This window comes from Oryctolagus cuniculus, chromosome 5 (assembly GCF_964237555.1).
Source record: "Oryctolagus cuniculus chromosome 5, mOryCun1.1, whole genome shotgun sequence".
In the NCBI taxonomy this organism is placed as follows: Eukaryota; Metazoa; Chordata; class Mammalia; order Lagomorpha; family Leporidae; genus Oryctolagus; species Oryctolagus cuniculus.
Genome location: NC_091436.1, coordinates 127,848,282 through 127,864,355, shown reverse-complemented (window position 1 = coordinate 127,864,355; position 16,074 = coordinate 127,848,282). Strand labels below are relative to the sequence as shown.

General features: G+C 53.5%; 1 protein-coding gene across 3 annotated transcripts in view; it reads left to right on the top strand.

The window, feature by feature from the left end:
- TAF8 (TATA-box binding protein associated factor 8) overlaps positions 1–16,074 on the top strand; it is a 28,995-nt gene that overhangs the window by 6,403 nt on the left and 6,518 nt on the right. The window contains exons 5-9 of one of the 3 annotated variants that reach the window (XM_002714675.5): positions 66–190; positions 3,311–3,458; positions 4,998–5,140; positions 11,013–11,152; positions 11,433–14,717. In XM_002714675.5, the coding sequence (XP_002714721.2) occupies positions 66–190; positions 3,311–3,458; positions 4,998–5,140; positions 11,013–11,152; positions 11,433–11,445 (569 nt within the window). In that variant the 3' untranslated portion in view covers positions 11,446–14,717. Of the gene's footprint in view, positions 1–65; positions 191–3,310; positions 3,459–4,997; positions 5,141–11,012; positions 11,153–11,432; positions 14,718–16,074 lie in introns of those variants that run through there. The other 2 variants (XM_051855711.2, XM_008262913.4) reach the window with 2 other exon arrangements.

Here is a 16,074-nt window from a genome sequence, read left to right as displayed (position 1 = left end):
AGAGACCATATTCTGTGAAACCAGGGCCCTGGGCACGGGTGTAACCGGTTGTGACTCTGTTGCAGCTCCAGTGACCAATCAGCCAGTGACCCCCAAGGCCCTCACCGCAGGGCAGAACCGACCCCACCCACCGCACATCCCCAGCCACTTTCCGGAGTTCCCCGATCCCCACACCTACATCAAAACCCCGGTGAGTGATGAAGCCCCACTAGTGGCTGTGACTGCTGTAAGTCCCAGGTTCCGGCTCACAGCTGGGCTGGAGTCCCACAAGCTGTGGACCAGAGAGGTGCTCAGAGATTGGGACGTTTTTCCCCATTGAGAAACAGCTTGGCAGATGACGATTATTTTACAAATTTGTCAGCAAAAGTGTAGTTGAGGAAACTGAAGCCAGCCCCAATATTGCCTGTCCCACCGGACCACCGTAGTGCTGAGCTAGGTGGAAACAAGACTGGAAGGGGTCCCCCAAATGTCTATGCTAATTCTTGGTGCAGCGTTAGGTAACTGGTAGTTTTGTGTGTGCTTTCCTATTTTTTTTTTTGTAAGATTTATTTATTTGAAAAGCAGAGTTACAGAGAGGCAGAGGCAGAGAGAGAGAGGTCTTCTATCCTCTGGTTTATTCCCCAAATGACTGCAACGGCCAGAGCTGGGCTGATCCAAAGTCAGGAGCCAGGAGCTTCTTCTGGGTATCCTTTGTGGGTGCAGGGGCCCAAGGACTTGGGCCATCTTCCACTGCTTTCCCAGGCCACAGAAGAGAGCTAGTTTAGAAGTGGAGCAGCCGAGACTCCAACCAATGCCCACAAGGGATTCCGGTGCTACAGGTGGAGGCTTTACCTGCTGTGCCACAGGGCTGGCCCCAATTTCTATGTTTAAATAAGGAAGCTGTATTGATGACACACCAGAAGGGACAGTAACAATGGTAGAAATTTTTCCAAGTACTTCTTTTAAAACCTTGTCTTTATGTCAAGAATAGTAGTTACTCTTTTGGTCATTGTTAGAATGTTATCTTTGCCATTACAATATAAATGTTTGGCTAATCGCCAATGAATAGCTTTAAAACAAATAAGCTTTGTTTATTTGATTTTTGTTTGAGAGAGAGCGAGCTCCCATCTGCAGATTCACTCCCTCAAAGCCTGCAATGGCCAGAGCTGGGTCAGGCTGAAGCCGAGAGCCAGGAACTCAGTCTAGGTCCTCCATGTGGGTGTTAGGAGCCCCGCTGCTGGAGCCGTCACTGCCGCCTCCTCGCATCCGCATCAACAGGCAGCTGGAATCAAGGCAGAGATGAGAAGCAAATCCAGGCTCTCTGATGGGTGTCTTAACCGACACCCACCCCGTGTGTAGATCCTACCTGTTTTCACTCCGTAGCAAGTTCACTGCCATTGTCAAAATCAGGAGCAGGGATGGCGGCCTCTTAGTCGCTTGCACTTAATAATTTCTTCAGTCTCTGTTTTTGAGGAAATCTTTTGGAACAGCGTATCCATTCTGTGAGAGTTGATTTAAGAAAACAGGTCGGTGGGTGGGCCAGCGCTGTGGCATAGTAGGTTGGGCCTCCACCTGCGCTGCTGGCATCCAATCTTGTTGCGGGTTTGAGTCCCAGCTGCTCTGCTTCCAATCCAGCTCCCTGCTGGTGCGCCCGGAAAAGCAGTAGAGGATGACCTAAGTCCTTGTGCCCCTGCACCCACGTGGGAGACTGGGAAGAAGCTCCTGGCTCCTGGCTTCAGATCAGCCCAGCTCCAGCCATTGCGACCATCTGGGGAGTAACCAGTGGATGGAAGACACCTCTCTAACTCTGTCAAATAAATAAATAAATTACTAAAAAAGAAACAAGTTGATACAGTCTGCAAATCCACAGTGTGGTAGGCATTATGGTACAGCCGGCTAAGCCAAAGCTTCAGACTCCCATATCCCACATTGCAGTGTCTGGCTCGTGTCTTGGCCACTGCACTTGCAGTCCAGCTTCCCGCTAATGCATCTGGGAAGGCAGCAGAGGATGGCTCATCTCCCACACCCAGCTGGAGTTCCGGGCTTCTGGATTTGGCCTGGCCCAGCCCCAGCTTTAGTGGGCATTTGAGGAGTGATGGAAGATCTCTTGCTCTGTCTCTTCCCCATTCTCTGTCACTGTCTTTAAAATAAATAAATCTTTAAAAAAAAAAACAAAAAGCCCACAGATTAAGGGACGTCCCATTACACTGATAGAACCAGTGGTCCCTGTTGGGGCTTCCCTGGGAGGATGCCCACCTTTCAGGTTGCATCTCACCCCTGGGCCAGCTGCCAGGGATGCTGAGTAGAGCCCCTGGTCAGTCTCTACAGTAAATGTTTGCACGTTTCTTAATTTTATTTTTTAATTTTAATTTTAGTTTGTAAAATCTGTCTTCTAGCTTTAAAGACACACACATTATTTGTAGGCACCTACTGCACAGTAGAACATCAGAACTTTTCTTTCCTATTTAACTTAATACCTATTTTTTCTTTCTCTCTCTTCCTTCCTCCCTCCCTCCCACCCTCTCTTCCTTCCTTCCAAGTTACAGAGAGAGAGAGGGAGAGACAGATCTTCCATCTGCTGGTTCGCTCCCCAAATGGGTACAATAGCGAGGGAGGCCAGGAGCTTCTTCCAGTTCTCCTAAGTGGGTGGCAGGGGCCCAAGCACCTGGGCCATCTTCCATTGCTTTCTCAGACCATTAGCAGGGAGCCGGATGGGAAGTAGAGTAGCTAGTACTCAAACTGGCACCCATATGGAATGCCGGCACCACTAGTGGCAGCTTTACCCACTATGCCACAGCACTGGCCCCATGTTTCTTACTTTTAAGAAGAAATATAGGGGCTGGCGCTGTGGTGTAGTAGGTTAAGCCTTCACCTGGGATGCTGGCATCCCATATGGGCACCAGTTCGAATCCTGGCTGCTCCACTTCTGATGCAGTTCCCTGCTTATGGCCTGGAAAAACAATGGAGATGGCCCAGGTGCTTGGCCCCCTGCCTCCCACGTGGGAGACCCAGAAGAAGATCCTGGCTTCTTGCCTCAGATCAGCCCAGTTCTGGCTGTTGCAGCCAATCTTTGGGGAGTGAACCAGTATATGGAAGATCTCTGCTGTAACTCTGCCTCTCAAATAAATCTAAAAAAAAAAAAAAAAAGAAATATTAGTGTAAGTACATAGTTGTCTTTCTGCCCTTCCTCTGGCCTGGTAGCTTTCTGCTCTGACTGCTGGCAGTGGATCATTGTAGAGGGTGGAAGGACACGGCACAGCAAGGCAGGGGCCTGCGCTGAGCAGAACAGTCCGTTGGCATGACCCCGGTGTCTCCGCTCTTCTCTCCGTAGACCTACCGGGAGCCTGTGTCAGACTACCAGGTGCTGCGGGAGAAGGCTGCATCGCAGAGGCGCGACGTGGAGCGGGCGCTCACCCGGTTCATGGCCAAGACAGGCGAGACCCAGAGCCTTTTCAAAGATGACGTCAGCACGTTCCCACGTGAGAGCCGTCCCTCTGCGGACCTGTGTTAGCGTTCAGGCTCACCGTGTCCCCCTCCCTTCCTTCCCATAGCTGGAGGTTTCCCACAGGGTTCCGCCTCCCCTTCCCTCGCGGATGACTCCAGAACAGTGATGGCTTCTATTGGGATCGGCCCCCGAGGTGCACCAAGTTCAGGTGGCCCCGAGGGGAGTCAGGCTCGCACAGAAGTGACAGCCCAGGTGTCCTCTCACAGGCCCTGCCTCCCTTAGCTCTGTGTTGACCAGCTTACTTCCTCTCCACAGGCCCAGTTTTTGCAAAGGTGAATGGGAGAATAGTGGTCTAGATGACTGACTCTTTCAGCTTCTTTTGGATGCCTGCTGTGTGTCCACTCTGGACTGATAGCAGCTGATGGCTATTAAATGCCAGGCACTGTCCTAATCATTTCCCACACGTCATCTTGTTTAATCACGTGTGAGCCCGTGAGTTAGGGATGATCTCATCACCACCTGTAGAGGAAGCCAAGGCTCATAGAGAAGAGACATGAAGCAGTTTGCTGAAGGTCACAGGCCTAGTGAGCAGCATTCAAACCCAGCCCTGTCTGACTGCTAGACATGATATGGATAAAAATAATTTTTTAACATATCTCCTGGGCTGGCTATAGCTCAGCGGTTCCTTCAACACAGTAATACATCTCCCGACAGTCAAGTTTTGTTTGAAAGGCAGAGAGAGCTCCCATCTATGAGTTCACTCCCCAAATGCCCGTGAAGGCTGGGCCCAGGCTGGGGCCAGAGCCGGGAACTGGGAACACGATCCAGGTTTCCCACGTGGTGGCAGGAACCCAAATACTTGAGCCATCGCGGCTGCCTCCCAGGTCTGCATTGCAGGAAGCTGGAGTCGGGAGCCAGAGCCAGGAGTCAAACCCAAGCACTCCAGCATAGGACATGGGTGTCTTAACCACTAGGCTAAACACCCACTTCCTAATGATCTTTAATGGATTTCTTCCTCTCATCCTCACTCATTGCTTTTGGGGGAACTGGAACCCTGGTATACTAGGAGCATCGTAGCTCAGTGGGGGTGCTCCCGTGCAGAGAGTTCCCAAGTCCAGCCTTGGGACCTGGGTCCTTCCTGCTGAAAGGGTTAATCTCCCTGCCTGTTCTGGGACAGTGCTTGGAGGGGTCAGCGGACCTTGGATACCAGGTCACTTTAGCTTGGATCCAGCACGTTGCCAGGATCCTAGCTAAAGTCCCGGTTCTGTCTGGCTTCAGTTGTGCTTGCTCCAGGTGGGCGGTGAAGTCACACTGTTTGAGTTCGAATCTCACGTTGCCATTTTCTGTGTGCTGAGAAAGTCGCATAGCCTCTCTGCGCCTCACGTTCCCATCTGTAAACCGGGAGTGGTCAATGCGCTCCATAGGGTGGGCGTGAGGACACTGCCGGGCAGGTTGTGTAGGTGCTTGGAGTGCAGCAGTTGTCTCGGTGCCTCGCACCAGCGTGTCGTAAGGCTCCAGGCCAGCTGCAGGGCCCCCTTGACCACGGAGTCGTTCCTGTCTCCCACCCCCACAGTGATTGCCGCCAGACCTTTCACCATCCCCTACCTGACCGCTCTTCTGCCGTCGGAGCTGGAGATGCAGCAAATGGAAGAGACGGATTCCTCGGAACAGGATGAGCAGACGGACACCGAGAACCTGGCGCTTCACATCAGCACGGTGGGTCTTGGCCTCTGCCTGCTTCAGCGTAGCTCCGAGAATGGCCCATCCCACCCTCCGCCTGTCACCCTGGGAGTTGGACATGGCCTGCCCCAGCACTCTGTGTTAGTGCTTGCATGGTGTGCCCCTGACACTTCTGGGGAGTTTCAGCTGTGTCCTGGGGAGTCATTCATTCCGCAGAAACTGAATGAGCACCTGCCAAGGCCTGCCGTAGTCCCTGGTGCTTGCGGAAGTAGTAGGAAGCAAAACAGACAAAATTCCCTGCCCTTGTGGAACTAAAGAAAAATAGGAGATGGGGAGTGGGGATGGTGATGGGGGGGATGTGGTATGAGAGTGTTCCAGGAGATGACATTTGAGTACAGGGCTCACTGCCTGCATCGGGAACAGCAAAGGCCCTGAGGTGGGAGGTTGCTTGTTGTGTTGAAGAACAGCAAGGACATTTAGGTGGCCAGAATGGGGTGAACAAGGAGAAGAAAAGGGGTGAAGTTGGCTCACGAACGTCAGACGTACGTGTCTTGGAGGTTACATGAAGCACTTGGCATCTACTCAGGGAGATGGGGGCCACTGGAGTGGTCACGCCAAGGAGGGTCAGGGTTGGATGCAAGTGTGTTGGCAGTGGGACCCATCAGGTTGCCATGTAGAGGACTGGCTAGAGGGGCAAGGCAGAGGCAGGGGACCCCTGGCTGGGAGGCAGTGGGAGGAAGGCAGATAATGAGACATGGTCACATAGATTATTTGCTCTGATTCTTTTCCCAGGAGAACCAGCTAATAAAGTGTGTGTGTGTGTAAGAGAGAGAGAGAGAGCAGATGGAGAGTTGGGCCTCACTCTGGAATTTGCCAAGCACTGGGGTTGGCGATGCCAGCTTGCCTATAGATGGTATTGAAAACCATGGGCGTAGATGAACTCTCCTAGGGGGAGTGAGGGTGAGAGAAGAGGTGCACTGATGGCCCTGGCCCTCTCCGGGTTCAGAGCTGAGGAGGGAGTAGCCAGGGAGATGGAGGAGGACCAGGAGAGGGTGGGGCCCTGGAGGCCGAGAGAAGAGAATATGGAGGCGGGTGAGCAGAGCCATCAGCTGTGTAGAAAGCTGGGGTTGGTTGCAGCAGGAGGAGGGTAGAGAATGCGACCATTAGACTTTTTGCTAAGAGCCGTTCCAGTGAGAATGAGAGCAAGGGCCTGCACTGAATTCAAAGAGGGTAGAAGGAGGTTGGAGTTGGTGAGTGTAGACTTGTCCTGTCCACTGCAGTAGCCGCCAGTCACATGTGGCTCTTTACGTTTGAATTAAAATTGAATAGATCTGAAAAGCTGTTCCCTAGTCTCCCTAGCCACATTTCCAGTGCCCACAGCCACGTGTGGCCGGCAGCCACGGTACAGGACGGTGTAGGGAGCGAGCATCCGTTGTCCCCGAGTTCTGTCAGACAGCCCTTGTGAAGATGCCTGTTGCTGTAAAAGGAAGGGGAGGAAAGGGGTGGGGACACTGATGGAGGCAAATCAGGGCTTAAGAGAGGTCTTTTGTGGGTTTTGCGTTCCTTCTTTAAGGTGGATCCAGCATTACAGTGTGCTGAGGTAAAGAGGGAAGACGGTGAAGAGAGGACGGACGCACGGAATACAGGGTGGGGGAGGGCGTGAGAGGAGGGGGCCTAGTGCCCGAGTGGAGGGGCTGGCCTGGCCTTCTCACACGCATTGCTTTTATTTAAGTTGTTATTCTTTTGAAAGGCAGTTACTGAGAGAGGGAGAAGCAGAGAGAGATCATCCATTGGTTGACTCCCCAAATGGCTACAACAGCTGGAGCTGGGCTGATCAGGAGCTTCATCCGGGTTTCCCACATGGGTACAGGGGCCCAAGCACTGGGCCATCTTCCTCTGCTTTCCCAGGCCATAGCAGGGAGCTGGATCAGCAGTGCAGCAGCCAGGGCTCGAGCTGGTGCTCATGGGATGCCAGCGCTGCAAGCAGCAGCTCAACCTGCTACGCCACAGAGCCAGCTCAGACATTCCACACTAGAGAGGAGATAGGGCCACACTGGGTGAGGGGGCGTGGGTGTTACGTCCTGGTTGTGGACGTCGATACAAGGACGAGGCCCTGCCATTGCTCCTGCATCTCGAGAGAGAGTGCCAGGAGAATCCCACATCTGTAGGAAACGCTAATGCTGCTCAGCTTTCAGGGTCCTGCGGTCAGGCGTCTGCATTCAGCCGTCCTTGGAAATCAGCAGTGGCCTCGGTGCTTGGTGGCTGCAAGCTGACCGAGTGTCCCAGGACACTATGCACCACGTGGCAGCCAGCAGCTCAGGGCAAGGGGAGAGGGCCCGTGCGCTGTTACTTGCTGAAGCTCTCTGTGCTGTTGAATTGCTCCTTCCAGAATTAGGGCCCACAGCCCGTGACTGGACAGGAAGCAGAGGAGCTTGTTACTCTACACTTCTGTTTGGGCTCAGTTAATTTGGGCTGAGTTAATGGTGATCGGGTCTTGAGCTAAGTCAGGTTCACCTAATGAGCAGAGGCTTCTCAGCCAACAGTAGCCTGCCTCTGTACATGTGGTGTAGTTAAAGGGCCTGCACGTGCGTCACCTAGGATTCCACGTGGTAACGAGTGATGGCATGGCGGTGGTCGTGAACGCTACTGCCCAAGGACTCCCGGATACATGGAGGCCGAGCCTCGTCCCCAGCACAATGCAGAAAGGTGTGCCCCTCTCAGCCGCAAATCCAGGATGGACCACCTTCCTGATACGTGGCTTTGATTCCCCAACATCTGGGTCGGCCTCTTCACACGAAGCAGCAGGAATAGGAACACCTCCCTCAGTGAAAATGGGGAGCTGAGTGCCCGCGAGCTGGTGCGCATCTGTGCCCGGCACCTGGCAGCTCAAGGCACGTGTTCCTCTCTCCCCTGCTGTTCTGGGCTCTGCAACCACGTGCCCTCCTGTAGAAACCAAAAGACTTCAAAACAGATTCCAGCAACAGTGTGTATATGGGCGGTTGGACTTGATAACATTTTGTTGGACCGGGAAATGCATTTCAGAATTCAGAATGTGCAAAAGGGCACGTGGTGGCAGTTCTCCTCCCACTGTGTTCTCTGCTGTCCACTCGGCCTCCTGCAGAGCAGGCATCTCCCCATGTGTTTCCAGAGACACTGTCTGTGTCATTGCCGCGGACGCAGACGGCAGCTCACCAACCAGTCTCGCTTCCCCTCACCTCTGTCTCCACGTTCTTCTCACGTTTGTGTGTGGAGAGCCTCTCCGGCCCGTACAGCTCCGTGGTGTGCTGTGGTATGGGTGCGGCAGGTGCACTCCGCCCTGCGTTCAGGGACACTGCTGCAGCGCAGTCAGTGCGATTTTAAATCATTCCATACTGGGGACTGTGTATCTCAAGCACTGTTGCTGGGTAGTACTTTGTTTATCTCTGTGTGCTTGAACGTTAAGGAACTGTCCATTAAATAGGGTAAAGTAGATTTGTATTTTCATAAATCCCACATTTGAATGAGCTGCCTTCCGCAGGCCATCCAGATGTCTCGGCTTTTACTCTTTTATGAAAACTCAGCCCAGCATTCACTCAAGGTATTCGTTTAGCACCTCCTCTGTGTACCTGCCATCCTGGCTGCTTGGGAGAAAACCTCAGGAGAATGGCAGGAAGTAAACAAATCATTATGCCATGCATCAAAGAGGAAAGTGCTGTGGGGAGCAACAGAAGCAGTCCTGGAGGATCCAGGGTGAGGACGGGGGTGTCAGGGTTCCCCCCCTGGGGGAGGTGCTGCTGAGAGGTGTGCTCTGAGCAGCGGGGGTAAGGAGGGGGGAGGAGGCGGGGGTAAGGAAGGCAGAGGTGCGGGGCAGAGGGACAGGCCGTGCACAGGCCCTGAGGAACGCAGGTGGCTGTGGCAGGAGGCAGGGAGGGGTCGGGTCAAGCAGGGCCTCTCAGTTGCTTTTCACCAGGTGAGGAGGGACATTCTAAAATTTTGAAGTTCGTTCTCATTTATTGGAAAGGCAGAGAGAGAGAGAGCTTACATTTTCTGGATCACTCCCCAAATGTTTGGCACAGCCAGGGATGGGCCAGGCTAAAGCCAGGAGCCAGGACCTTCATCCAGGTTTCCCACATGGGGAGCAGAAACCCAGCTACTTAGCCGTCACTGCCATCTCCTGGGGTGCGTGTTAGCAGGGAGCTGGGTTGGAAATGTAGGCAGGACTCCCTCCCAGGCACTGTAATACAGGATGCAGCATCGCAAGCCCCAGCTTAAGCTGCTGCATTGCAGGTCCCCCACCACCAGCACTCATTAAAGAGACTCTGTGTGATGAGAATGAACTGCAGAGGGAGGGAGCCCTAATCCAGTGAGGCCGACAGTGGGTCCTAGCAGGGTGGCTGCAGTGGTCAGGTCTGCCTGGATTTTGAGAGGAAGGCCAGGATAGGAGGTGTCCGAGAATAGAAATGAACAGGCACCACCGCGAGTTCACAACGGCACTCACAAGCTCTACTTGGGAGAAGAAGTCCAGGCACCCTGCTCTTGGGAGAAGCCGTGAGGCGAACAGAGAGCCCCAGGACCCACCAGCAGTGGCCCTGGGCTGGCTTTTCAACAGCACTCACTGAGTCATCCCAGCCTGTGTGATCTCCAAAAGCACTTGAGGCTCCTGTATCGGACTCCAGAAGGTTGAAGCCAGATACCCAAGGCAGGCCTGGCACAGGAAGTGTGTGTCTGCACCTGGTCTGGCATGAGCTAGCTTGGCCTTGGGGCACTCCCTTTCCAGAGGGTCTCCAGAGGGTCCCGAGTGGCTCTAGATCACCCTGTGGGTCCCCCTTGATTGGGTGTTGGAGAGGATGTGCACATGGGTCTTTGGGGAGAACAGACTTGGTGGGACCTGGAAGCCCACACCCTGGGCCAGCTGGCCCTTGCGGGGGAAGGCTGTTTGTTTTGTGCCATCTGACCAAGGCGTACTCTCCTCTGCCGTCGGCTTTCACAACAGCCTGTCCTGGTTGAGGTTGGTGAGGGCCCCTCTGGTCTGCCCAGCAATCCTCTCAATGTCGTCTTCCTCGATGTGGCCACCAGGGGGCGCAGCCCAGCAGCTTCTGAGCCAGATCAACAGTTGACACCCACCCCAATGCCCCGCCCCCCCGACCCCACCCCGCAGCCTCTGCTCATTTTAAAGAACTTGGGAAACAGGGGAGTATAAATAAGGAAAGGAGAAACGGTGTCACCCTCCCAGGGCAGTTTAAAATTTCAGCGTGTTGCCTTTTTTCTGTCAGTAGACATTTGTGATTTTGAAAAGTTTAATTGGGATCATACTTGAATATACATGAATTTATAAACTTTTCTCCAAAATCACCTTTCCTGCAACAAACTGGACTAAAAAACCTAACAGGTCACAGATACAGATGATGTGGTATGTTGGTAGCTGGAAAGTCTTGGGGCTCGAGAAGTTTCTGGCCTTTGCTGGGATATTCCGGCTGCTACCACGTTGCAAGCACCGGAGACTCGGAGATGTCAGGGGAAACCTGTTGTGACTTCAGTTAGCTCTGGGCTAGGAGTCGGCTGTGCAGGCGATCGCTCCGGCATCCAAGGTCACCTTCCTCTCTGTTTATCTCCCCACGGGTTGGGCTTCGTCCCTGGAGCAACTGAATCGTAGCCCCAACTGCTTGCCTCTCCCAGATCTCCATCCTTCCTAACTCACGTCCCTGACTTCTCAAGAGGGTCGAGACCATGTCGCGTGCTCCAGTCTCGCTTTCCCCTCCGGGCCAGTGCCTGCCTGGGCCGTGTCTCGCCTGCGGCAGAGGTGGGAACCATGGACGGAAGGCAGCGTCCAGGCTTGGGGTCGCTCAGTGAAAGGGTCAGTTCCTGTGGCGGGCAGAGTCTCTTTCCTCATGCCGCTGGTGTTCTGCTTTATTTCGGCTTTTGCTCAAAGGATGATTCTGGAGCTGAGAAGGAAAACGCGTCTGTGCTGCAGCAGGCCCCCTCCTTGCCGGGCAGCCGGAACGGGGAGGAGAATGTCATCGACAACCCCTACCTGCGCCCTGTGAAGAAGCCCAAGATCCGCAGGAAGAAGTGAGTCAGAGCCGGGGCAGGACAGGCTGCTCTGCTCGCCCAGGGCGGCCTTTCTGCTCTCGGCGGGAGAGAGCTCACCTTGGGAGCAGCTCTGTGCTGAGAGGAAACCTCCCCCGCCCTCTCCCCGCTCAGCTCCCCTGTGTGCCTCTTGTTCCTGAGCGGTTGCGTGTCCGTAGCCTGCGGGCCACCCTCGCACCCGGGCCCCAGCCTCCCCTAGGAGGAGAGCAGGTCGGGAGGGGGGCACCCACCAGGCAGGCTCCATGGTTATTCTTCTTTCTAGGTCCCTCTCGTGAGCTGAGAAGGAAGCCTGGCTTGGACAGGGATGGGGACGCCACCCTCATGGCCGAGGCTGTGATGGGCATGGGTGTGACGGCAACCTGGGAGGTTTGGGTGAGAAAACACCGACGCAGTCCTGAGGCCTCTCAGTCAGCTGGCCACGCAGCAGCCTCCTGCCTGCAGCCTCAGCCAGGGACTTCGCTTGTGACCGTGGGACTCAATTCCTTTGCAAGCCCAGGGAAGGCGACAGGGAGAAGGGCACACGTTGCTGCCTTGTGTCCTGCCAGGAGGCCTGTATCCCTACTGTTGAATCACACCTGGGACAATGGTTGATCATCCCGGAATCTTGTTGAGTTCTCGCCTCAGCTGGGCCCCGGGTACCCTCGTGCACCGATGGGAAGTGACTCTGCAGCCCTTGATCGTGTTGGAAATGGGCAGCGCACGCGGCACGGCTTTGACCGGAGGCAGGCAGGATTCGGAAGCCATGAGCAGACAGGTGAACGTGGAGCAAGGTGGCACGGGGGGCAGCACTGCGGCTGCACGTCGCTCCCGAGAGACTCATCACTGGCTCTCCCTCCACGGAAGGTGTGCTTAGGACCTGCCGCCTGCCCCCCGCTTGGGAAAAGAGGTTTGCCTGACAGAAGCCTAGTCTGTGTCTGAGCTGCGACTTGTAGTACAGCCATCGAGTCACACAGGAAAGGGGCAGGCAGGGTGGGGGTGGGACTGAGGGCTGGACCTGGCCCTTGTGTTCTGGAAGCCGAGAAAGCAGCTGCTCTGCCCGAAGCCGTGTTCCTACTGCCAGCAGAAGTGGGCGGACAGGAGCCTGCCGGCCCAGCCCAGGTGGTCTCCAGGTCTCAGTCTGTTCGGTCTCATCACCTCCTGGGGACAAGATTGCATTCTTAGTGAACTTTGCGAGCCAGAAACTTTTTTTTTTTTAAGACTGGACCTGCGTCATGTCACAGCAAGTTAAGCTGACACCTGCAATGCTGGCATCCCATGTGTGCGCTGGTTCGTGTCTCAGCTGCTCCGCTTCTAATCCAGCTTCGTGCTAATGCAGCAGAAAAGCAGCAGAAGATGGCCCAAGTATTTGGGCACCTGCCACCCCATGGGAGACTCCAGTAGAGTTCCCGGCTCCTGGCTTTGGCCTGGCCCAGTCCCAGCTGTTGGTACAGCTATTTGGGGAATGAACCAGTGGATGGAAGATTTCATTGTAACTCTGCCTTTCAAATCAGTAAACCTTAAAAAAACAAAGCAAAAAACCTTATTTATTTGAATGGCAGAATGACAAGGACACACACAGAGAGATACCATCCACTGGTTCACTTCCCAAATGCCCACAGCAGTCAGGGCTGGGCCAAGCCAAAGCCAGGAGCCAAGAACTCCACCCTGGTCTCCTACGTGGCAGGGCAGGAAGGCAAGGACTTGGGCCGTCATATGCTATCTTCCCAGGTACATTAGCAGGAAGCCAGATTGGAAGTGCTGAGGTACTGGGACTCGGACTAGGCCCTGTGATGGCAGCATCCGATGCTGTGACTTAACCAGATGCGCCAGCATGCCTGTCCCCAGAGAACAGATTTTTAAAGAAGATATAGAGCGCGCAGGTATCTTTAGATCTCAGAAGGAAAAGATCTTCAAACCAAACCAAGGAAGAGAAACTCCAGTGCCACCTGGAGATTCACACGGGAAGGACGTGTTGTTCCCTGGGCCAGACTCTTACAGTCCTTAGTTAACTTCTCACACCCCCCACTGGACTCCCAAAAACTGTGCAGACCTGGCTGCAGGCCCCGTGTCCTTAGGGCACTGTGCCCTGCCTCCCGGAAGGAGGACCTGCTCGTGAGGAACTGGAGAAGAGACACCACCGAGACAGCTGGATCTCCCAACCCTGGACCGCGTAGGAGCTTCCAGGTTCACAGCGACCGGAGACCCCTGCTGAAAGCAGTCAGGCCAGGCTCAGTGGACCCCTCGGGGTTGGTCTGCCGCTCAGCAGTTCTGGGCGCAGTGGGTTGAAGCACAGTCCCAGATTGGAGGCGTGGCGGATCCGGCTTGCTGTCCTCACTGCCCTCAGGAGCTGTCGCCCGGGTCGTTTCTGCAGTTCCCCGTTCATCCTGTGCCGTTGCCATCCCAGCCAGGCACCTGCAGGGTTAAGTGGGAGGCGGGAGAGGGTTGCCACAATTGCTGTAATTCCATTCTGGAGGGAGGCACCGGGAGGTGGCCAGGCGACGTGAGGCATTGACCCGACTGCTGCTGTTGTATGCGAGTTGCATAAGTCTCGATGCATATTTATAAATTTCTATTTTTTTAATAACTTTGGGGGTGGTCTTGGCCAGAAACAGTAGTAAACAGCCCGTTTAAAAATGTGACTTATGAAAATCCTATAATAAAAACTTTGTAAATAAACAGTGCTGTAAACTTTACACGTGATTTGTCTTTGGAAGTTATGGCCCTGTACAAGGCTATGGACAGAAAAGGAAGGCATAGCCCTTCTGTAATTTTAAGTACCCCTGGGAACTTAGTAAAACTTCAGTTTGAGAAATTTTCCAACACAAAGTCAGACAGGAGATTATCTGAAGCCATCCGTACCCCTCACCCGGCTTTAATACTTAGCAGTGTCCCATCAATTCTGTTTCAACTGTTTCTCCCATTTTTTCTCTTCCTGGAATATTTTGGTTTTTAAAGCAAATCCCAGACAGAATGTCACTGGACCTGGAGGATGTCCCTGTGTACCTCTGATGGATCTTTCTTCAAATTTTAATTTTGAAATTACACATTCAGAGGCTGTTGTGAAAGAAAATACACACCACCAGTTCTCCCAGTGGCAGCGTCTTGCACAGCTCCCGCAGTATCAAAACCGAGACCTTGACAGCGGTGCAGGCCACAGAGCTCACTCAGACTTGACCGTTTCGTCGGTGCCGTCTGTGTCTGTACTCAGCAGTTCTGTCACCGTATCAAGACATAGTTGTGCCACCACAGTTCTCTGTCATGCTCTCTCACCGTATCCGCCTCACACCCCATCCCCATCTGTAACCCCCGGTAACTACTACTTACTTCTCTTTACCCCCCATAACTTTATTTGAAGAATGTTGCAGAAGTGGAACCAAAGTCTAACTTTACTTGGCTTACTTCACTCTAAATCTCCCGGCTGTTGCCTGTGTCTCCCAGGAGTGGTGGTGTGTGTTGTGGATGTACCACAGGGTAACACACTTTGCCTAATTGTCCATACCGTGGGGGACTCCTGGGCTGTTCCCAGCTTGGGACTCTTATGAATAAAACTGTGAATATTTATATACTGGATTCTGTGTGAACGTTAAGTTTTCTTTGTAATAAATGCCTCAACATGTAATTGCTGGGTCCTGTGGTAGCTGCATGTTTCATTTGATAAGAAACTAGCGAAACTTACCCAGATCAGCTGGACCGTCTTCTGTCCTCACGAGCCATGTGTGAGTGGCCCTGTGTCTCTGCGTCCTGTCTGGCGTCGCCATTGTCATTTATTTTAGTCATCCTGATGGGTACATAGTGCCGTCTCATTGTGGCCTTAATTTGCCTTTTCCCAACGATGTCGGACACATGAAGACTCTGTTTACTGTCTGTGTGTCGTCTTGGGGAAATGTCTATTTCTGGGGTTTTTTTGGTGCATTTTCTAATGAGCTGTCAGATTTCCTGACCTGTCCTGCGCACAAGAGCCCTGTCCTGCGCACAAGAGCCCTGTCGGCTCTGTGGTCCCAGGTGCTTCCTCGCACTCCGAAGCTGCTTAGCAGCCTCCTTGCAGGGCCTTGTGCAGCATGTCGATGGAGTCCACTCGCTCGCTTTTTCCATAGGTGGGTTGTTTCTAGTAACAAAACCCAACGCTCTTCACTGAGCCCAAGTCCTGGAGATCTTCTCCTGACAGGTGTATTGATTTCTGTTTGACACGTTGGTCCTTCATCTGTTTGGAGCTCAGTTTTCTGTGAGCATGAGGCCTAGGGCAAGTTCATTCTTTGACCTTTTGAATATCCAGTGGCTCCTACACTGTAGAAAACCACACTTCTTCCACTGAATGATGTTTATTCTTTGGCCAAAATTCAACTGGGGATATTTCTGTGGGTCAATAGGCTTTTTAAAAAATACATATCCACCATGTTGCGTTCACTCTCTACAGAAACAAACGGTGATGTCTTGACAGCCCCTGATGCCCAGTTCACAGTCGGACTTTTCCATTTGTCTCAAAGATGCATGTTTTTGACAGTTTGCTTCTTTGAGTCAGGATCAAGATGAGAGTCCCACATCACACTTAGTTCACGCGTCAATGCATGGCAGCCCCTGTGGCGTCGATGGACCGGGCCCGGCCATTCCCCTTCCCTGACCTTCCGCCTGCTGGTCACCAGCCCCAGCTCCTGTCTGGGCCTGGAGGAGCCCGCAGGCCCCTTTCCACTACTTCCGGCCAAGAGGGAACAAACAGGGAGCGGTAGGGCTGCCCTGAGAGAACAGTTAGAAAATGGGTGGGTTTTCAGGGGAGCCAGCGGACCAGACACCTGAGCTTTCCCCTGTTCTTTTTTATAAATTGTACTCACTTTATGGAAAGGCAGAGAGAAGTTTCCCATCCACTGGTTCTCTTCCCCAAACGCCCACCACAGCCAGGGCTGGGCCAGGCTGAAGCCAGGGGTCAGTCA